Source organism: Miniopterus schreibersii, assembly GCF_964146895.1.
Source record: "Miniopterus schreibersii genome assembly, chromosome: 9".
In the NCBI taxonomy this organism is placed as follows: domain Eukaryota; kingdom Metazoa; phylum Chordata; class Mammalia; order Chiroptera; family Miniopteridae; genus Miniopterus; species Miniopterus schreibersii.
In genome coordinates, this window is record NC_138118.1 from 43666412 (window position 1) to 43689971 (window position 23560).

Here is a 23560-nt window from a genome sequence, read left to right on the forward strand (position 1 = left end):
GATGCTTTGGTTTTCTCCCACAGGAATTATTTCTTCAAATTCCTGAGCCTTTTCCAGAGGAGCATTTTTTCTAAGACAAGTGTGGCTTCGTTTGTGTTGTGGCTATGGTTTTCTGCTCATCTCTAGGTGGCTGCCCCCACCCCATGTGTAACCCTCTTCAACAAGTGCCTGCCTCCACCAGGAGTGCTGCTGCGTGGGTCCCCATGAGTGAGGTCACGTTGACTCTAGCCCTGACTGACTCCCTAACTCAGTGACCTGCATTACTATCTCATCTGGGAAGTCGTCCTGATGGTGACCCCATATACGAGTAAATCAAGTTGCCCGTGCCTTTAAGGAGGCAGGGGCTGGGCAGCAGCTCTTTTAAAATTCTTGTGCCACTTTCTTAGCCAATCCTATCATATTCTTACCACTGGTGACACTCACCCTAGGGTTTGGTAGTGAGGAACCTCTACCCTCACAACAAGCCTTCGCCTGGGCTATTCTTTGAAGGGGGGTCATGCTAATGTATTGTTGCTGAGAGGGGCTGGGGGACCAGTGAGGATGCCGAAGGGGGTGGGTTCCCATGAAAGCTGTCCCACTCTGTAGCTTGTCATGTTTGTGAGCCAGGAAATCTCCAGGCTGTTTTGACCACCATGGGTGCCCATGGCACAGGCAGAAGAGCTGTGGTCCTCTCTTTTCTCTTTCTATTGCTCCATCTCCCCACCCTCACTCACCTGCAGAACTTGCAGACCTGTCATCAGTGGTTTGATCACTATTACCCTGATCCTGCATTCCCTCCTTTTTAGGTTGTTTGGTGTTGTCCTTTTTAATATTTGTTTTATTATTTGCCAGCACTGGAATTGTGTTGGGCTGGTAGCACGGTCCAAGGGAAGGACCATCAGTCTGGTTTTGATTTTATTTAGGGGGACTTTCCACCACCACTTGGACCTATATTTGTGTGTGTCTCCTATGCAGTGTCCCCTGATCACTTTTTAGAAGTGCTTGGCCCTGTGAAAAAGCAGACAGAAGGTCCCATACAAACTGTTAACTACGTATTTGCTTGATTCTAGGACATTATTGATTTTATGATGCCATGTCAATTGAATAGCACCTTTTCCCTGGTGCCAGGAGCACTTCCAGGACAGTCTCTTTCATCCAGCCAGTGTCCGTGCATAGAAGAGATGCAGAACAGGGCACTGACTGGGGAATAAGCCAATAGCAGCCTTTAGTGCTGCACGTCTAGGTCATAATTAACCCACGCATGTTCTTCCTTTCTTCCCAGAATCAGGTACTTCATCGTCCCTATGGTTTAGAATTTAGTTCAAAGTACAAAATAATGAAGCTATAATAGCTTGGGGAGTTTCCTGTTTCTGGTGATATCCCTGACAAATGTTATGTAAATTAACCTGGTCCCATAGCAACTAGGCCACACATAGAAAAAAAATCACACCTATGCCAAGTGGTAATTTTGGAGTGTGGTTTTAGTTTTCAAATCTAAAGGGTGGGCAGGGGGAGCCTTACTATTGTTTTATTTTTTATTTTTAGTGTAACTTCTGATGGTCACCAGAGAATATTAGTTATGTTATCCATTTTATAACTTATACTTCCTTTGTGACTAGTTACCATGTGATCAGTTTTTTTAATGTGTCATGTGATTAGAAAATTTGTATAATCTCTCTTTTTGTGATTACTCATATAATGTCAGCCATTTTTGTTTGCTTGGTCTGTAATGTCTGAGAGGGGGTTTTAAGTCTCTTGTGATGGGTGTAAGTGTATCAGTCTCTCCTGGAGCTCTAACAGCTTTTGCTTTACAGTTTTGAGGCTGTGCTATTGGATGCATGTAAGTTTATGACTCATGTCTTTTTACTGCTGGAGCCTTCATCCCTATTAATTCTTTTGCCTTAGGTCTTATTTTATCTGATTAACATTGCTACCCAGTTTTCTTTTGGTCAATATGTATTTGCCTTATCTCTTTCCAATCTTTTATTTTCAAACTTTTCTGTGTTATTTTGTTTTAGGTGTCTCTCTTGTAAGCAGTATATAGCTGGCTTTTTTAAAAGTCCAATCTGATAGTGTCTTATAATAGGTGAGTTTTATCCATTTATATTTATTGTGATAACTTTATATATTTGGACTTATTTTTATCTTTTAATTTGTGTTTCTGTTTATCTTGCATTTTATTTGCTTCTTTGTACTTCTTTCCTATCTTTCACTAGATTAGCAAAGTTTTCTTAACCCTCTTTCTGTTTTTTCTTCTGCTAGCTTGGCCGGAATAGATTTTATTTTCTTTCTAAATTTATTTACGTATATAAATATCTATTTTTGCAGTGAATGCCATTAAATTTTTAACATGCATACTGAAGGATTTTTTTTTTTCTAATAGACTACTGTTTTTTTGAATCTTTTGTCTCAAACAACACAAATACCTTTGCATACTTTTCTTAACATCAACTGGTAATTACAACAAAGAAGGAAATCCTGGCCCAAAACATTGCCATGCATTCTCAGCCTCCTGACTCACAGGGGGATTAGAGGCATCCTGATTGATTTATAAAGCATGAGCTTTTCACTAATTTACGCAGTTTTATACCCTGCCGTGCTTGGGTCCTCTCTCAAGTCCAGAGTGATACAGTCATTCCCAGCTCATAAAAATCTCTCTCAAATTCCTGAAAATGCTCCAAAGTAGGATTGGACAGAAGAGAACTCTGTATCCTAGGGTCCACTGCTAGGGCCTATTCTTGTAAATCCTGTTTCTCATGTGTAAGATTTCCAGTGAGCTTCTCCCTGTTAACATCTGCTTACTTGTACCTTGAGTCCCAAAGTTTAAAGCACATGTGAAGCCCCCAGGAGTTTCTTGCTGAAATGCAGATTCTGATTTAGTAGGTCTATGTTTCTAACACACTTCCAGGTGATGCTGGTGCTTTTGATACATGGACCACACTTTGAGGAGCAAGTACTTAGAGAATAAAATGTAGCTGGGAAAGTTGGGGCTTCGGCTCTAGGTCAGGGTTTCTTGATACTTCACAGAACAAGATACCTGAAGAAACATCTCTTAGAAGTGGTTTGGGGTTCAGACCATTTTCATTCCAAATCTACACACACACACACACCAGAAGTTAGTGCTCATTCAGCCCTCTGTGAAGTCCCTCTCCCCTCCATCCCTCTGAAGATCAGCACAGCACATGTTTCAAGTCTCAGGCCTATCACTGTGTCACACAGATGTGCCTCTGGGAGTCAGGGCCCAGAGGAAGAGGCTGCCTAGGCCCAGAGGCAAGCTTCCTGGTAATTTATGTTTAAGACAAGCTTTTAATAGAGATACACTTTTAAATAGTAACCAGGAAAAAGATTCTCTCCTCTTAACGGTATCCATTTATAGGACTCAGCTGTTGAAGCTCAAGGGTAGCATTAGGCTTAAGTTTAATCTTCTGTATACCGTAATTTACAGCGCTGAGTAAAGCATTGTACGTACAACTATTTCAGTCATTTGCCGTGATAAATAGCTATTGCTCTTGGCGGAACAGAAACGCCATCTCTGCTTTCCATTTATGAATATTGAATGGTCTCAGGCAGGCTTTTGCTGTAAGTTTTTAAAGGGGAAATCCCCACTGATCACATCTCCTCCCTGGCCCCAAATGTATTTTCCCTGCCATGTGCACCAGTCAGCTCCTGATCCAGATGGCAGTTCTGCAGCACACGTGTGTTCCTGGTGAAGCTCGCAGAGCACTCCTGACAATTCCAAGTGCAAGCCTTGCTGAAGGCTGCAGTTTTGCATTGAATGCCTGGAGCTGTTAAGTAGAAGATTTAGCTGGTGGCAGGAAGCCACCAACTGGGAACAGGAAAGTATCTTAGAGGCGATAATCTGATGCAGGAAAAATAGACGGGGTGTGATTCTGTTGGATCCCTGACAGTGAGAAGATGGTGTCAGCCAGAGAAATTGAAACTAATGGGGGCAAAAGGGGGGATGGGGAAATGCCCAGGCTATGAATCTTTAGGAATCCACTCTTTAGGAACACAGAGACACACATGCCTTCCACCAGTCTTTCCTTAGTTCAGATACTTTATTCCCTGCCAGCTGGGAGGAGGCAGGATATTCAAATACGACGCTCAGGTAGAGTGACCAACTTGTCCCAGGAAATCCCTTATGTTCAACTCAGCTGGTCACCCTCATCTCTGGCTTCCAGAAATCCCCCCCTCTCAGTCCCCCTGCCATGGCCTACGTTTCTGTGCCAGAGGAACTAAAATCCTTAGCCTGGCATTCTTTGATTTGTGTCACGTTTCTGAGTACCCACTAGGTGCCACACATCACATTGATGGTGAGATAAGGACTAAAGGGCGAACGTGAGCCCAGATGATGAACAAGTGAAACAGTACACTTTTGCCGACTGTGAAGGAGGCCACCTTCCATGGTCATACTCCCAAATGCCACTTCTCAGCCATATCGCTATGAAGGTGATTCTTTTGAAAACAGAGATGAGAAGCTTCTGTTCTCACTATCGCCTTTCGAGGGTGATCGTATATCTTTAGAAATATCTACAGCATTTGCCATTTATGAAGCACTCTCAAGTAGCTTATTCATTTTGATTTTCAAACACTCAGTAAAGTAGATGGGTGAGTGCTGACTTCCCTGACTCAGAAGCTCAGAGAAGTTCAGTGACTTTCCTAAGGTCACACAGCTGAAAGGGGTATAGCGGAGACTAGTACTCCAGACTCAACTCTCACCCCATTGCGTTCCCATGAACATAGACCCCGGTAGGAAAAATGCACAGCACCAACAAAATTGTGTGTCCACTCTTAGAGACAGATTTGCCTTTATGAAACTTCCAGCATTTTCAGTTTCTAAATCCAGACTTACATGCAATGAACACATCCTCCAGATTTCTTGTATCTCTTTCACATGAGATCTGGGCTTTCTGTGATAACTATTTGAAAAACAGTCCTACAGGTTTGACTCTGAGGGAATATTATTCAGTCTGCTTATAGGTTATGATCTACCCTTTCATTTCCTGACCAGAAGATTCCATCAGAACAGAAGTTAGGGTCATTTCAGCAGACATTGAAGGCAATTGGTTATGTTCTGCATGAGAATAAACCACTCAGCATTCTGATTAGTTACAACTTTGAGTAATGAGAAAATTGTGCAGACCAAAACTCCATGTATGTGTTTCATGCATGTAAACCTACTAATGAGAATGGGTTTTGGCAGAAAGGTAACCATTGATGTTTCTGCCACTAGAGCTTAGAGTTGCTTGTTAGTATACTGAAAGCTGGCGTACAGACACGGATACAGTACAACTCAATCTTGATAACATCACTCATTCCTAGACCTTAGATAAGTTTGTGGAAAGGGAAAATGAGAGGATGCAATCCAGAGACAGACTTGTACATAAGTGGCTCAAGAGACCTGGCAGTTTAGGACGCCTTTGCAACCTTGCGGTGACCTCCCGTCTCCCTTTGCCTGTCTGTGGAATGGGCATGGTAGTTATGCTCCAGGGTTATTATTAGAAATCATAAACTTGTAAATGCCTTGGCATGTGACTTATGCTATAAATATGCCTCACTGCCACGTGGAAAATAGGAGTTTTGAGCTAAAATGTATAATGGGCGGTATCATTGCCAAAGACAGGAGGTGGGGATGGGGGCCAGGTGCTTGTCTAAGGAAGGAGGACAGAGCGACCTTCTATGAAGCAGTCTGGGGCAACACCGCAAAACATTTAAAACAGGCCAGCCCCATGTCAACATCTGCACATTTGACCTGAAGTTAGGAACAAAGAGGGGATTAGAGATGAGCCTCTGCCTTTTCACACTGCAGACTCTGTGCTCCCGCTCCAAGTACCCACTGAATTCCAGAGGGTTGGGCCTGGGCAAAGAGGAAGGCCTAGGCAAACCAGTGCCCACATGGGGTTCCACTGCTGTCTGAAGGAGGCTTATGTTAGAAAGGCCGAGGCCACAGAGGGGTTAGGAGCCAGTCAGACCCTGGGGCCGAGCCACCTGGGCATGGCTATGGCTGGTACTTGCCAGCTCAGTGTCAGCACCTGCCTCAGAGTCAGGAGGATAAACGAGCAGGTGCGAGCACAGCGCTTAGCGGGCTGCCTGGCATCTGTGCGCACAAGTATAGTGAGACACCTCCGGCCTCGCCAATTCCAGCACATGGCAGAAAAGAAACACAAACTGGATTGCTTGAGGAAAGTTCACCTCCAGAGAGAGGACTGTGTTGACCATGAATTAATTACATGGTCATTTTTCAAAGAGGGAGCATCGGCTGGGAAGAAGGAAGTAGGACCACAGCTAGAGTGATGCCCAGCCTTGGCTGGAACCCTGGCTGGTAAGTGGAGGGTTGTGGAGGCCTGACTTGTGCTCAGATGGACCACCTTGAAACCTTCCATGTGCCTCCTCTCTGCCCGCAGGGAAGTTGGAAGCTTAGGGGATTCTTTATCCATAAGAGCAGATTCCAGTTGGCCAGTATCTTAGGAATTTGGGGGTGAAAATGTTTGTCTCCTGTCTCACAGGAGTCAGTTTCCCAGTCATTTACTGATGTTGTTTCTGTACCCTGGGCTTCTGCAAAATCGTTCCCTGTTATCTGTCTGCCTCAACATGGGACAGATCCCTCTCATCTGGAGCTCAGGCATGATGCCTGCCATCTCGCCTCCCTGCAGGGTGTGGACACGTCTGCATCCGCTGCACACGTCTTCAGAAGGACTGGATTTCAGGCTTTCAGAGCAGGTGTCTTAAATCCACTGGTGAAAGGAGACAGCAACCATGTGCTGGTTGGTGTTTGCCAAAATGTGGCCTTAGAACAGGATGAAGTGACTGACGGCCCCTGGCATGAAACCTGGTTCCCCCTGGGTGTACACCCATCCTAAACAGCTCCTTTAAAACGAGAAGCAATTTGTCATCTTTTGATTCTCTTCCAGTACTGTCCCTGTCACAGGTAGATAAATGAGGCGGCATACGGGTGTCCAAACGCCGTATCATCTAATCCCAGTGGTTTCCCGTGGAGCCATCACTCCACGAGGATAGGGAGCACAGTGGGGTGGTCCCTGGAGCCAGGATTGTGACTATAAGCAGATATTTTCATCGCACATTCCATTTACATGCATGAAGTGCTTTCAAAGAATTTCCCAGCTCCCAGTGTGCCATTAATAGGTGCATTTCTCTTTTCAAAATCTTGAAATAAATCATACATTTGCAAGCTCAACATCTCATGTCTGTAGTTCCACAGAATGCCGCTAATCAAATCAGTGTCTCGGCAGAAGCCAATGAGTACCCGGAATTAGAAATGGATAAGGGTTGGACTTGATGGTCTAAAAAGCCTTGATTACAGAGAGCCAAGGGAAAAGGCAGTGTGTTTCAGTTTACCTCAAGTTGCATGCTTGTATGTGGCTTGAAAGATACCCACATGATTTCTGCACAGCCCACGTGGACTTTAGATGTTCTGGGTGAAGGTAACTAAAGTCACCAGGTTATTCCCAAGGGTGCAATTAGCAAACAAGACCTACTGATCCTTCTTAGTGGCCAAAAGGTGGGTGACTCATGACCCCCAGCAAATGAAGGATAGGCCTGTGTGGCAGATGAACTTAGCTAGCCAAGGCTGGCCATGTGCCCACGCCAAGGGGCTGAGTGTCTTGCTGGTCCTGCCAGACAGCTTTTTTTTCTGTGGCTATCACAAGGGCCCAGGCTTGGCTGGATCAACTCAAGTTCATCCCCAACCACAGGAAAATCATCTGCCCTGATAGTGTTACAGTGTGTCATTGAGCATCACTGAGGGGCCCTGAGAAAGGAGCACATGTGGCACACCTTCTCAAAGCTGGATCTGTTGAGCAGGGAAGAGGTTTTTATGCAGGCCACTAATGCTGGTGACCATAACAAGCTTATAGGCAGCTCCTAATTATCTGTGGTACTAAAGGAGAAATCTAGCATGAACTTTAACATTTAAAAATAAATCCCCCAATTGAGCTTTAGCCAGTGGTTTCATACTAGAAATCTTTCAGGGGAGGGGAGGTATTTCCTTTTATGTTTCCCAATTAATCAGTAGTAGGGAATTTTTTTGTTTTGTTTTTTAATTGATCTTAGAGAGAGGAATGGATGGGAGAGAGAGAAACATCAACACATTGATCAGTTACCTCCCACACGTGCCCCAACCGAGGATTGAACCCACAACCTGGGTATGTGCCCCGACCAGAAACGGAACCCACCACCTTTTGGTGTATGGAACTGCACTCCAGCCGAGCCACACTGACCAGGGCTTATACAATAGTTTTAATGAGCAGCAAAATAGCCCAGTGGGGCTGAAAGTACAGCACAGGAAAATAGTTCACGTAAGGTTAAGAGGTGGGTCTGGGTTCCTTCCCTGCCTCTTCTAGCCTCTGTTCTTTATCTACTGACTCCATGTGTTTGCTCCATCTGCTTTATAAGGTCGGGGGAGGGTCAAATGAGCTAATGAATGTAGAGCCGTCGGCAAGCCCAGCCATAGGAAGCATACAATGCATCTTAGCTGTTAAGATGTTTTTAGGCTTACAGAAAAAGAAGGGAGAAACTCTTACTTAACCAAAGATGATAAAACAACAGAGTAGTTTGTTCATTAAAAGACAGGCACAGTCCTAGCCGATTTGGCTAAGTGGTTATAGAGCGTCGGCCCTCAGACTGAAGGGTCCCAGGTTCGATACCAGCCAATGGGACGAACCTCTGTTGCAGGCTCGATCCCTGGCCCCAGTTGGGGTGCATGCAGGAGGCAACCAATCAGTGTGTCTCTCTCACATCAATGTTTCTCTCTCTGTCTCTCTCTCTCCCCCCACACCCTCTTTCATTCTCTCTGAAAAGCAATGGAAAAAATATCCTCATGTGAGGATTAATAAAAAATATAATTAAATAAAAGACAGGCACAAACTTAAGTGAATCTTTAAGGTACGCCTGTATTTCATTCATGCTCAAATTACATAATCATTTTTTTCTTTAAGCTTAAAAGGCTGAGCCAGTTGTACATGATACAATAAACCCACACGTTTACTTACTTCAGAAGAGTTACTATTTTGAGAGTATAATCATTCTGGGGGAAAAACAATTTCAATGTGCCTCTGTCCATTGGAAAGAGTTACATGTAAAGAAGATTTCCACTGCCTGGATTCCTGTCTTCAAATTCCTGGTCTCTTTTCAAGCTTTGTCATAAAGCAAGGGAGGGGAGGATTGTGGACTCCTTGATGAAGGAGTTCCTTATAATTTCTCTTCATTGCCTAGAGTCTCTGGCAAATGGTAGGCACTCAATCAATGTCTTTCAAATGGATGAATGAATAATTTAGATGTTTAGTCCTTTAAGTCAGTGATATTCAACCTTTATCCAAGTATCAGAATTGTTTGAGGGATTTGTTAAAACACAGATTGCTATGCTCTGCCCCAGAGTTTCTGATTCAGTAGGTCAGGGGTGCAGCCCAAGAATCTGCATTTCCACCAAGCCTCCAGGTGATGCCAATGCTGTTGGCCTGGGGGCTCTGCTTAGAGAACCACTGCTTTGGGGTTCACTCCACTGCTTAAGTCTCCTGCTTTGTTACCTTTTCCAAGCCTTCCAAGAGATTGACTTCTTTAACTATCCTATCTTGCCCCCATAGAACTGAGGTGAATTTTGATCAGATAGAAGAACAACCTGGATTTTTTTCTTTTAATCAAAAACTCTATTCCATCCCTTGTATAATTGAGAGAAGTGAGAATCGGATCAACACCTCCTTCATGACTGTGTCTGTGCTGGCAGAACACAGCCAGTAGGAATGGAGTAGGGTGGCACACCTTTCAACATTTAAACCAGATTACATCTCCATCCAGTTTTGGAATCCCCACAATGTCAGATGTGTTTAACTGCAAAGTTGAATGAGGCATGACCTTTTGCAGAAACTTCAGAAGAGCAAAAAGGGTGCAGAAGATGAACATAGGATACAAAAGGGAACCCCTTATTTGCAAAGTCTTTTTATGCTGGCTGTTGGCCTAAGTCACTTGGCACCCCCCACCCCCAATTCAGAAATGAGAATTTCATGGCCTCAGGAAGGCTGCTCTCTGCAAAAAGTCATTCTCCTAATCCCAGATACCACTTTGGATGGCAGGCAAGGAGCTGGAATTCCAAACCCAGGCTTCAGGAGCTTTTCCCTCTCTTCTTGGGAAAGAGTCCTCAAGACTGTGAGGACACATGGTAGATGTCAGGAACCAGTCAGGTAGAGGGTACCAGAGGGACACCAGACTCCCTGACCAGAGAAGAGATGAAAATGGAACCTGAGAAGGGAATTGATGGGAAGGAGGGGACCGAGACCTTCCTCTGAGGTAGTAAGAGTATATAAACAATGACCCAACATTTAGCCGCTTAAAACAACAAATACCTATGGTCTTGCATAGTTTCTGTGGGCCAGAGACCTGGGAGCAGCTTAGTTGGGTGGTTCTGGCTGAGGGTCTCTTATGAAGTTGTAGTCAAGCTGTCATCCAGAATGCTGTGTGTCATCTGAAGGCTTGGCTGTGGCTGGAGGCCCCACCTCCAAGAAGGCCCGCTCACGTAGCTGATGGCAGGAGGCCCCGGTTCCTCCCTTTCAGTACTGTAGACCTCTCCATAGGGATGTTCACAAAATAACAGTTAACTTCCCTCAGAGCCAACACCAGAGGGAGAGAGGGAGGCAGTCAGGATGGCTTTTGTGACCAAGTCTCAGAAGTGACTTAGCGACTCATTTATAATAATCAGAATAATGAGCTGCCAGGCCCCTGGTAAGGAAAGAATGGGGATGGAAGACAGAAGTGGTGTCCTGGGCTGTGCCTCTGAGGAAGAATATTTAGAGAGTGTGGAGTATTAGGAAGCTGGAGGGGGAGGAGGAGGAGCCCCACTTTTTTTTATTAAAGTGATCCCACTCAGGATGGTAGCTCAGTACCAGCAGGCACAAAAGCAGCAGGCCCTCTGCAGCTGTGGCTCCTGGGTCCCACACAGAGACCCTGCCATGGGGCAGGTATTTAATTTGTTCACCCCAGCTCCATAAGTTGATTCTGCTTAGCCGTGTTCTTTCGAGGATACAGAGCCATTGGTGGTCATATTGTACTGTCTGTTCTTATCTCCACTATGATCCCTGAGGAATAAGCTAATCAAACTTGCTGATGATTTTACACTGAGAAGAGATAGCTAATAACTTGGATGACAAGTATTAGAATACAATGTGATGTGGATAAATTGGGTCCATGTACTAAGGGCTATAAAACGAGATTCCATCAAGGCATGAATAATGGTGCCTGTAGAAAGGATTAATCAAATACCCCATTAAAAGGTATAGGAATTCTGGTCAGATAGCCCCTGTTTAATTACACTCCTGCCCGCCCCCCACTCCATTCCCCTGAAACTGCTTTCTACTAGGAGAAATAAGGAAAATAATTTAGAGGAAATAATAGAAAAATTGGGACATACGTTTTGATAGAACAAGATCATGAAGACAGATTTAAGCAACCGGTGTTTAATTTAAGGGAAAAAAGGGCAATTGGCATGAATAATCATTTACAAGTGTAATTTCCAAGGGAGCTCTGTTGATACCATTCAGCAAATGCCAACAAAGCATTTACTTTCCAAAGGGAGAAAGCAAGAAAACAAGAGAAATGAAGGCATCTCCAGGAATGGACCGGAGAACAGCCATGCCATAGCGAAGAATCAGGTGTGAGATGGACAATGCAGAAGATAGACACAACTTCTGAAAGATCTCGGAGAACTCGCATTGTCTGGAGAAGGCTTCCTGGAAGAGGAGACTCCAGCAGAGCCCTGAAGTGTGGACAAGCTTCCACGTACCGCAAATTCGTGAGCACACTCTGGTGACAGGGTTTAGGGAGAAAATGGGTTTGAGCAAAGTAGGGGTCACCTGTGGGATTCTTCTCTCCATTTCCACCACCACCACCCTGGTCCCAGCTACCATCACTTCTCGCCTGGACAACTACAAAAGCCTTCCAGCTGTTTTCCCTGCTTCTACTCTTGCTCCTGTACAATCCAACTACACACAGAAATCAGAATCAAAATCAAAGTTAATCATAGCATTCTCTTGACTTGTGGCTTCCCATTTTTCTTAAGGTAAAAGCAAAAACTGATTATCATGAAAACACAACCTGTGCCAGGCTCCTTTTCACCCTCTAAATGCCAGTCGAGCCAGACTTTCAGAATTTCGGCACATTGGGTCTTCCTGCAACCAGGCCCTTACGTGTGCTTTTCCTTCTCTGTATATGATTTTCTTTCACCCCTCTTCCTGAAGCTAACTCTGACTCATCTTTCAGAATGCATCTTAATGATTACTTCCTCCTGGAAGACTTCCCTGATTTTTATTACTATGTCAGCTCTCCCTCATAACTTGAAAACAAATGTTTATTGTGTGGACATACGATTAATGTCTGTCTCCCACGCTAGGCCACAAGCTTTTTGAGGACAGGGACCCAGTCTTTGCATCCCCCAGAGCCTAGCACAGTCTCAATAAATATATATTGACTGGATCGTGACCTTTAATTAGGAACAATGAGGCTAGTTGAGAAATTATACCTGACCAGCATATAGGAGTTCTTACTGGGATGTAAACCTGAATTCATCTCCAGGCTGCCACCTGCTGGCTGTGCTGTTGTAACTAAATCACAGATCTTCTCAGAGCCCATTTCCTCATGTATAACAGCCACCTCACACTGTTGTAGCAAGAAATTCATTAAGTTCATTAATCATATATGTAAAAGCATTTTTAACTGTAGTGCCAGACATAAATATACTGTAATTTTTCTGTTCATTGGGTCAATAAACATCTATTGGATGGACAGGCAGATGGACGGACGGACGGACGGACGGATGGATGGATGGATGGATGGATGGATGGATGGATGGATGGATGAACAGTTAGGGAACCAGTGTAAGAATCAGGAAGGGAACCTGGCATAAGGATAGCATGATGGAAGCCAAAAGAGAGAATTTCAAGAAGTAGGAGGAGGCTTGTTGATCACCCACAATATCACATACAGCAGAGCAGGCAAGGAGAATGGGAGGAAATCGTTTAACTTGGGTAGAAGAAAGTTAGTAATGACCTCAGGGCAAGTCCTTCTCAGCCTTTTCACTTCTGTGCTGTCAATGGCATGCCTTAATTGTAACTCAATCACTTCACTGATTTTTGTCTTTGGGGGGGGAATCAAATTGATTTGCACATACAGCAAAATTGGCGAGATTACTCCAGCTGCTGCCAGCAGGGGCTGACAAGTGAAGAAGTAAACTTCAGAGGATAAGAGAATACACTAAACATTTATTTTAATAAGACCTAGAAATCCTTAGTTATTTAATAGATTGCCATGGAGAATTAGGTTTCACTTTCAAGGGTTTTATTTTTAACTCCCTGTGTTCTGGTAGCAATAGGGCTATATGTGTAGGTAGGATCTGTGGTACAAGATTCATCTGAGGGCTACTGCACATTTTGGTGAGATTTTTTTCTGGCCCAGCATGAGAAGTGAGCTAATAGAAGCACAGAAGCCACGTTAGATTGAACCCCCTTTCTACATTCTGGTCAACTTTTAAACATCACTTCTGGGCCCCAGCCCAGTCTGCCCTTCAGGAATTTCATACGGTGGGTATTTCATACACCGGGTAGTCCAAAGTTAAGAAGAGAGGGGTCCATGAAGGTGTTTGGGGTGGGGGCTCGGGTGGGGGGCAGGGACCAGAAGAGGATTCAGGGAATCCGAACTCTGTGGAATTCCTAGTGATCTAGAGCAGGGGCCTGGAGAGAATCACGAGCCACCAGGAAGACTGTGATTAGACCTGAAACATCAGAGTAAGTGTCACAAAGCCAGGCAGGAAGGGATTCCAGGGCGTACCGAGTCTTTCAGAAAGGAAGACTAGACAATAACTAAGAAAAACAATTTTGAATCAGATTTGCCTTTTCAGTGAAAGTGAACTCTAATTAATTTGGCTTTGAGAATTTTAAACACACAAACTGTAATCATTAGAAATACCACAGAGTGTTGTAAAAACCAGGGTTGGAAATCACTTACCATCTACACTATATGAGCAGGAACCTAGTCTTGAAAGTGACTTTAAAAACTCCTGTGCCCAGGAAAAAAATGAGTCTGCGTGTTGATTTTGCAGGAAGTCCTTCTGATTATCTTTCCCTCCCTGCTCCTTCCTTCCAAATGTGCTATCCTGCTTTCCTTCACAAATACAACCCATAGGAGAACCAAGGAAAGAAATAAAAATAGAGAGCCAAAATGTGATCATTAGAGCCTCTGCCTAATTTCTTTTATTCCTCTCTGATGTCTTTTAGGCTGCTCTCATGGCTGAACAACTAATACTGTAATCAAGTTTTGAAGGTAGTGTTGGTAGCCTGTTAAGTTTGAAGAGCGCCTTGACTTTTGAATCTTTTTATTGTATCCATCTGTTTTGGAGCTTTTCCCCTCTGCAAATCAAAACAGACCCCAAACATATTTGAAGTATTAAAAATGTTTCCATCTCCTCATATGACGTTGCTCATTTATTTTGTCCATCGTATGGGGTGCCACAGCTCTGGAGCATATAATTTAGGGTCCTGGAGTTATTGGGGGTTTCTAGAGGTCACTGTTAAGTGGATGAGCTCTTTATTAAATCTATGTTAAACCTTTAAAAATGCTAATAATTTTGTTGGTGGAACTACCTGCTGAGGTTAGAAAATGGAAAAATGTTTTAAGCTTACTTTTCTTGCTCCAAACCATAGTAAATGCCCAGATCTAACCTTCCTTTCATCTACCATTTATATTTGTTACATTTGGTGAATCCGATTAGTGGTTTAGATTCCTTAGATTTTTGCTACATCCAGGCCCCCATTATGCAATCATCTTTGATAAGATCTACTGGTATACAACCCTGGACCCCAGAGTATAACACGATGCCAAACCCTGTTCCAAATATGCTTCCTACTAAGCAAACTATATTGGAAGACCTTAAAGAGAAGCATTCCCTGGTCACTTCCAATTGCAAAATATTTCTTTCATAAATCCCTAGTTCCACAGAGAGCTCCCCCCAGATCATGTTTCCCTCACTGTCTCATTACCTCTGTTGTGAGAGCTCCTTTTGCCCACACACTCACTAGAATTTGATTGTGGTGGGTTATGCCCCCTTAAAAACATGGCTTGCATACAGCTTATTTTTTAAAACAAGTGATTACTTGCATTAAGAATGAATGCATTTGGCCCTGGTGGGTGAGTCTCAGTGGTAGAGTGTTGGCCCACACACCAAAGGGTCACGAGTTCTGTTTCCAGTCAAGGGCACGTACCTGGGTTGCAGATTCAATCCCTGGCCCTAGTCAGGGAGTGTGTAGGAGACAACCAATCAATGTCTCTCTCTCAAATCAATGTTTCTCTCTCTCTTTCTCTCTTCCTCTCTCTCTCAAAATCAATGGAAAAAATATCCTCAGGTGAGGATTAATAACAACAAAAACAACAAGGAAAAAAGAATGAATGCATTTGAATGTGTTGATGTACACCAAGAGCAAAACTCAGACAGTAGAAAACTGAAGGTTAGAGAGCCTGAGTCTTCAACAGCTAAATTGTTAAGGAAAAGAAATAGATGGAAGGAGAACTGATCGCTTAAAAGAAGAGACATCTAAAAAATGGGCAAGATTAAGCACAGTGTCCAAGGATACACACTTGGGTGATAAAACCATAAATGAACACAAGGAAGTAAGGAGTGTTGGTACTTTTAGAAAGGGAGAGGGGCTGCAGTTGGCGCAGACACGTGGGTGGTCTTCTGGGGTGGCTGGCCAAGCGCTCTTCCTTCACCTGCCTGGTGATTACCAGGGCATCTGCTTTCTAATCATCCCCAGTGCAATACTACATTTGTTTTGTGTAGTTTTGCATGTCAGAGCTTTATTTTACCATAAAAACTTTTAAAGAGTCTGCTTGGGGTTCACATTACCTACAGCCTTTCAGGAATTTTGCTTTGGGGTGTCTTGTAATAAATGATGGTTTACCTTACTCACTAAGAGAAAAAGTAGAAATTCACCAGTGGGGTTGTCTGACAGAATTGAGGGGGGGAAAAGAGGCCCTAGTGATGGTGCTTTTCTAGGTTCTGGCTACTGAAGACTCCTTCATAAATAAAAGCTAGCCCCTGACATTGGCCACATTGCTCTCTGCCCTCACTCCTCCCTGATCTGTTGTAACCTTTAGAAACCACAAAGGTCTGTTTAGAGGAACTTATCCCTACCAATATCCCCACTTTCTCTACTTCTTTTGTCCCGACAAATGCCAGTCTGAAGTGACTGCCCTAGTGGTGTGATTTTAGGGTGATCTCTGACATCCCTCTCCTTCCAGCTGAGACATCACTCCTTTACATGAAGGCTTTCACCCCTAGTAAGTGCAGGTCCACCAGGGCATTTACCACTTAGGATGAATAAGTGAAGTCAGTGAGTTTTATTAGAGGGTAAAGTCGTCAAGAACAAGATTCTAGAAACCTGGGGTGGAGGCACAGTAAGGGACAAAAGAGGGTGGCATGGGTTTACCTTATCTTCTTTTTCTTATCAGACCTGGCCTCCATGTTTTGATGTTTTTCAGCCTTGGTCTAGAATCCCACTAAAACACATTTACATCAGCTCCTAGGACTGCATAAAGCCAGTTGTCCAACTCTCTCAGTGCACGAGCTGAGTTTAAATCTGTTTGGGGATAAACGGTAGATTCATATCCATGAGGGCAGAGACCTCATCTGTTGCTGTTCACCATTCAATTCTTAACCCCTGTCACAGTGCTTGGCACATAGTAGATACTCAGTAAACACTGGATGGAAAATAATGAATGAATTAACAAGGGGCCAGGTCAAACAACTTGCAGCAGGAGAGGGAGAAAAGACCCCCCCATGATGGGCAGTGAGAAAGCCACTGCTGTCACTCCTCAGGCTCCCGGGGTCATAACCTTCCCCTCCCCTCCACCCCTGAGGGTTTCCCCATCTGCAGCCGAGGGTCGACCACCGCATTGTGGCTCCCTCTCCTCAAGAAAATCAGCCAGCACCTAGTTCTTGAGAAGTAACAGTTCTTGTCACATTTTTTCCCCATTTGCACTTTTGGAATCATAGAAGTATTTTCCCACACATTGTCTAATTTGCACTGCACAATAATCCCATGACAAAGGTAATTCCCAGTTTATGGAGGAGGAAACCGAGGCTGAGAAGGACTAAAATGAGGGACAGAGCTATAATTAGACCTGGAATTTGGGATCCCTACAGCCAATATCCTTTCTGCTGCACTGTTGGAGATCCAAATAAAGAGGGGTCAAGAGCCAACATTGCCCTCAAGAAACTTAAAATCTAATTCAGGCACAGAATACCACTTTAAACAATAAGCATAGGCCAATAAACATATTGTAGCATTGCCTGATCCTTCCCTGGTTTTGTTTCCCAGAAATACAATGAAAGATTCCTTTGCTGCTGTTGTTTCTTAGAAATGTTCTCTCTATGTAAACTTATTTAGAGAGTATAGAATGGGGTGACTCACCAGTCTTCAGTTGTCTGCTGTAATGGGGAGGAGAGGGAGAGGATAAATAATAGAAAGCCAAAGGAAATCCCAAAGACTGATTTTAATCAATTCAGATCTCATGAGAAATAGCCATGTAGATAGGAAAGGAAACCAAGGGGCCTAGATAATCCACAATCTAGATAATCATTCCCTTACACCAGAGTTGCCCATAACAGGGCTAATGCCACTTCCTTGCACACAGAAATGTCCATGCTTTTAGACTTTCTTTCCCAAAAACTTTTTCACATTTTTTCTCTCTTCCGATGCTCCCAATGACCCTGTGCAGGAGGTAGGGCTAATACTGTGGCTTAGAAATGTTAGGTGACTTGCCCAAGCCCCATAGTTAGTTAGTGGCAGCAATGGAACTTGAACCTGAGCTCTTTCTGGCCCCCAATTCTCTTCCCACTTCCTTTCCTACAATGGCCCCTCTCAGCCTTCTCTTTTAGCATCCTGGAGAAAGACCCAACAGTGGCAACCCCGCCAGCTGCAAGTCCACAGCACTGGCTTTTGCCAACTCTTGCTTGTAGTACGGTGGTTAATTGTTCACTGACCGCTTTGTGTGCGTTATAATCATTTAATTAGTCTATGCCTAGGGGGAAGAGGTGCTTTATTTAGAAGCTTAATAGTGAAAATTTCCGAGTCCTCAGTTCACTTTGAGCTTGATGGCATTAGGATGATCTCAGTCTGCCCACTGTGCTCCTAATCCACTTAGCAACAGGAGGATAACCAGCAATGGCTTCATTCAAGGCACAGCCAGTGTACTGAGGACTGCAGGAGGGTTGTGGCTAGGTTCGAGAAGAAAGGACAGCCAATGCAGGAAAGCAGGATAAGAAAAATGTGTTAGGGACTTTGAAAAAATAACCATATCTCTTTATGCTCCTCTTGGGGCAAAAAGAGAGAATTTATCTTCATGGGCCCCAGGTTGGGGAGAGTACTAAGGTTGACAGCCAGTGTTTCTCAGCCTCAATTGCACAGTACGGTGACCTAGGAAGCTTTCACATATCCTGATGCCAGGCCTGATATCAGTTTGTTTTAAAACTCCACACATGAGTCCATTGTGTAGCCAAGCTGAGAACCAGTGATCAAATGGGTGATGGTGGCTTTGTCATGTGTCAACCTAGCTAGGCTGAACCACTTTTCCCAGAATTCCCTGTCTTGTGGGTTTCTAATTAGAATGAGGCCACAGAGGGATTTTTGGGTTCTCTGGAGGGCGGAAGGGAAGCGACAGACATTTTGCAACACATCCATTGGCACCTATCTGCTGACTCACCTCACTGGCATGAGGCAGCAGCCAAGGCTGCAGTTGCTGCACCTTCCCCCGAATCCCCCTTCAGGTTCTCTGACTCCTGGGCCATGTGTGTGTGTGCTTAGCTCATGATGAGGGGCCCTGGGTTCTGGAGGACATCCAGATTGTTCTTGGTCTCCCCCACTTTCCTTCCCAACTGCCTGCCCCGTGGACTTCACACTCCAGCATCAGACCCAAAAACAGCAGCCTTACAGAGGCCATTTAACCAGCAATTACTGTTGTGAAAGGTCAAATACCTGTTACAGGCTTATATATACAGTAAGTAGACAAATACATATATATCCATATCCATCTTTGTAGTTCTGCTTCTTTGATTGAACCCTAATACAGATGGTTTTCAGAATTCTGGAGCAAGAGATTGTTTTTATCCATAGATGGTAGCCCAGTATAAGAAAAAGATACATCCTAGCCAGGCTTGAGCATCAACCTAGGATCCAGGAGATCAAGGTTCAGTACCCAGTCAGGGCACATGCCCGGGTTGTGGGCTCAATCCCCACTCGGGGGTGTGCAGGAGGCAGCCGATCAATGACAACTCTCTCACCGTTGATGTTTCTATCTCTCTCTCCCTTTCCCTTCCTCTCTCGGAAATCAGTAAAGATATATATATATTATTTTTTTAAAAAAACAGAAAAGAAAAGAGAAAAAGATACAAAAGGCTCTGATTGAAGGGAAGGCAGATTTGACAGCTCCCTGTCTCCACCCCCACCCCAAATTGACACCTGTAGGCAATTTGAAAATCTGTGGTAGATTCCTGGTCTCCAAGTCTTGGGTGAATCTTAAAAATGCAAATTCCTGGACTTCACCTCAGATCTAGGACTTTCAAAGGATTGGGAAAGTGAGAATTTTTTAAAAGCCTCCCTACCCCAGCCTTTCTGGGGTGCTGGTGATGTTCTGTGTCTTGATCTGGGTGCTGGTGATATGGGGGTATTTTGTGTGCCCAGTGTCATCAGGTGGCACACTGGTGTGATGTGTGCCCTTTCCTGTATGCATGTTATATGTCAATTTAAAAAAATAACCCCACTTCCCACCCTCCCCTTCCCCACTATTCCACATCTCAGTGACTGGCCAAAGTTGAGAACCACTGGGTTAGATGCTTCCTTGCACCCTTCCCAGCAAAATTCAGAGAAGAGGAACAGAAAAGTGTTCAGCAACTGGGGAGTAGTTAAGATTCATCCATAATCCTAATGACATAATCCTATGCAATTATTCCAGCATTAAAGAGGAATTTGAAACCATGAGGCAGCCATCCAGCTTGAAGTGATATGGAGTGGGTTGTCAGGGGGTTGTGAGGGGCCAGTTTGGAAGATCACACTGGAACCAGACCATGGAAAGCTTTGAAGGGCAAACTGAGAAAAAGCAAAGCCACCTTCAAAGACTTAGGGCTTTATTTTGAGGAGAGGCTTACAGATTTTTAGAAGAGTGATTAATAAAAGTAATATTTCTTTAAGTGCATATGTAAATATAAAATTATATTATTCATCATATTTAACTGCTCACAAATATGATGTTTGAAACACAGATGGGCAAGTGACAGGACACTCCCTGGCACTGGAAATGGGGACTTTACCTTCCTTTGTTTCAAGACAGTCTTTTCAACACAGCTTATCTCTAAAGTACCTGCAGCCTATACACACTGTTCTGGGTACATTTAAGCAGGAAAGAAAGCATTTGAAGCCCCAGTTGTGACATTTGAGGGCCTAGTGGGTTCCTATGGGGCACAGCTGTTACAGGTGTGCCCCTTAAGATTTTTTAGTTACAGCGCAGGGACAAGCTCACAGGTGGATTCGTTTTTTAAGCAATATGTGTCTAGGACAGGTCCAACCATTGCTCTCAAAAGGGTTGTTGGGCCTGAGGGAGAGGGGCTTCGGGTACAACAGAGAATTGGTTTGCATTACAATCTTTGGGAGTTTTGAAATAAAGAAGTACAGGCCCTACCCCCAAGTGATTCTGAAGCTCCCCTCGATTTAAATCCACCAGCCTAAATGCTGTCTCTTACCTTCTGTAATATCCAGATGGAGTTTTCACAACCTCCTTTTAGTGTGACAACTTTGTGCACCTCCTCCCTCTCACCTTTCCCCCCACAATGACAACTCCAAAAACTAGAACTTTTGAGCTTTCAAAGTAAGGAGAGAATTAGGCTGAAAAGCATCAGTTAAGAAAACCAAACCATAGACATCATCGAACTTCTTTTGAAAGACACATTTTCTCTCATTCTTGTTTGACTTGAAGTATTTTCATTTTACCCTTTTTTACTCTCCCATGCTGTAACCGTACCCTAAACTCAATTTTGAGGACTATCCAGAGAGAATTCTTTGTGCAGTTTCCACAGGGAATTCCCTCTGGAACCCAACACACTCCTACATATCTCTCCACCAATTTGAGGGCATGTGCAAAAGGAATGTGCAGCGATCTTAACATTATCTCAGCTTAAAACCGTTAACAAGACAAATCTAGTAAGGAAAACAGTAACATGGGGCATTCCGAAGTGAAAGGCCAGTTCCTTCAGTGCCATTTCCTTTCTTCCCCTCCTGCAGGTAATTTGTCCATGAATGGCCTCTCCCACTCCCCAACACCCCTCCCTGGCACAGGGCCCTCCCCAAAACAGGATGAGAGCACTTCTTCACAGTTTTTCTTCCAGCATTTTTTCAGGAAAAGGGAGTTCATGTTAATGAGTCTGCCCTGCTGACTCATGAAACCACTTGCCTTCTTCTTGATCTCCAGGGTGGGCCCAGCTCTGGGGACACAGAGGCACCCTGTCCACACCTGGCTCCGAGATGTTTTGCTCAGCTCATATGGAACACTTCCCGAGAGTGCTTCACTTGACTAATAAAAGTTGGCAGAGGCACAGGGTGCAAAAGCCCCAAGCCCAGACTTGAGGAGGAAGCCTCTGGAAGCAGGAGGGTGACCCTCAGCTTTTCAGCTCAGTCATACTCAGGTTCAGGTAGCCTGGAGGACATGCAACTGGGTCACTGTCTGGCAGAAGGATTCCTGTGACATTGGTGTTATGTCTACATGGATCCTCAGGTATAGCACTTGTCCATTTGTGTGGGCCAACAGGTAACACTCAAAACAGAACTACAGAATACTAGAGCTGGAAAGAGGCCTCTAAGATGACAGATTCAACCTCCGCACCCCCTTGTTTCAGTGGAGGAACCTGAGACCCACTGAGGCCATGCAGGTGATTTGCCTAGAGTCTCTCTGGTAGAGAGAGAGCTGGGCCACTTTCCCAGGTGTTCCAAGTCCAAGTCCAGCATTCCACCACTGTCCCTTGCCCCTTCTCACAAATGCAAACTAAGTCTGCTATGACTGTCTTCTCATAACTACTTTATTATCAGGATTATGGACAGCCAGCAACAGTAATAGATTGGGTGTGGATGTGTTTATATATGTTTTAAATAGATACATACTTTTTTTTACCCACAAGTAAGCCTTAAAGCTAGTTTGCCTTTGTTTCTTCTTTCTTAGTCCTACTTCAGTAACTTGTTGTAAAGGTCCCTAAAGGGACTTTTGCATATGTGAGATGTTGAAAACTCGGCCTATAGGCACAAAATGTATGTCTTTTAGCCTGGGTTATGATAAACTGCACTGAATGGTTTAAAGTTTTTTTAAAACATATCTTAAATTATGTACTACACATTCGAAACTTGTGTATCATGATGTTATATTTGTAACACGTGTGTTTTCACATACTGGTGGAGGTGTACCTTACAACATTTGCAGGGAGGAAATGTGGATTTAAGTACAGGTTGACTTTTTTTGAGATGTAATTGACATCTAACATTGTTTAAGTGTGCAAATAATTTGACATGCATGTATATATTTTTTAATTCATCAAATCAGTAATACGTGTACCTACTAAAAAATTCAAAAGGTACAAAAAGTCTCCCTGCAACCCTAGCCCCAGCCACCCATTCACCCTCCCAGAGGCCACGGCTGTTAAATCCTCCCAAAGACGGGCAAGCATTAATGTATTCATTTCTTTTTCTTTTTCAGTAAGTGGGTGTGTGTTATACATACACTGTTCTGCTCCTTGCTTTTTTTACTAAACAGTACTTTCATTGCTTACTTTAACAAATATAGATTTAACTCCTACTATGTGCCAAACGGTAGCTGGAATACAGAGGGAACCAAATAGATTCCCAACTTCCAGGAACATAGTGGGAGAATAGACAGTGAAGGAATAAGTGTATGATGTCAGATGTCAGTGTGGGGGAGGGCAGTGGTGCTCCCTTACCATAAGCGAGTCAGGGAAGGCATGTCTGAAGGGGCCTGAGGCCAGGGCCTGAGTGAAATCAAAGAGTGGGCCTTGGCAGAAGGACTCCGAGCAGGGAGAGCAGCAAGGGAAAGACCCTGAAGCTAGGGCATGTCAGGCCAGTCATGCTCCTCGGACAACAAAGGGGTGGGGTGCCTGGGTGAAGAATGGTGAGAAAGGAGCTTGACAAGGCAGGGAGGCCCAGTCAAAACCCTTGTAAAGACTCAGGTTTTATTTTAAACGAGACAGAAGTCCTGGACAGTTTTGAGCTGGGGAGAAACAGGGTCACTGTGTTTGCTGAGTGGGGAACACACAGTGGAAAGGGGAAGGGTGGGAGCAAGACACCATCAGAAGGTGCCTGTGGAAGTCCAGGCAAGAAATCACGGCCTGGATCAGGCTGGTGATGGTGTACTAGAGAGAAGCTGGTTTTGGATATATTTGGAAGGTCGGGCCAATAGGATGTCCTGGTGGTTTGGCTGGGAGGTGTGAGAGAACAACAGGAGGCTAGTGTGCCCTTGGGTTTTGGCCTGAACAACT

At 44.2% G+C, this 23560-nt stretch overlaps 1 protein-coding gene across 4 annotated transcripts in view; it reads left to right on the top strand.

Annotated features, from left to right (window-relative positions):
• Positions 1-23560, top strand: part of ATXN7L1 (ataxin 7 like 1) — a gene marked incomplete at its 5' end in the record, with an annotated part of 234863 nt that overhangs the window by 83530 nt on the left and 127773 nt on the right. Inside the window, one exon of one of the 4 annotated variants that reach the window (XM_081147540.1) lies at positions 11557-15386. The exons of the other annotated variants lie outside the window; for them this stretch is intronic. Within the exon in view, the coding sequence (XP_081003666.1) occupies positions 11557-11642 (86 nt within the window). The 3' untranslated portion in view covers positions 11643-15386. Of the gene's footprint in view, positions 1-11556; positions 15387-23560 lie in introns of those variants that run through there. 4 annotated transcript variants of the gene reach the window in all.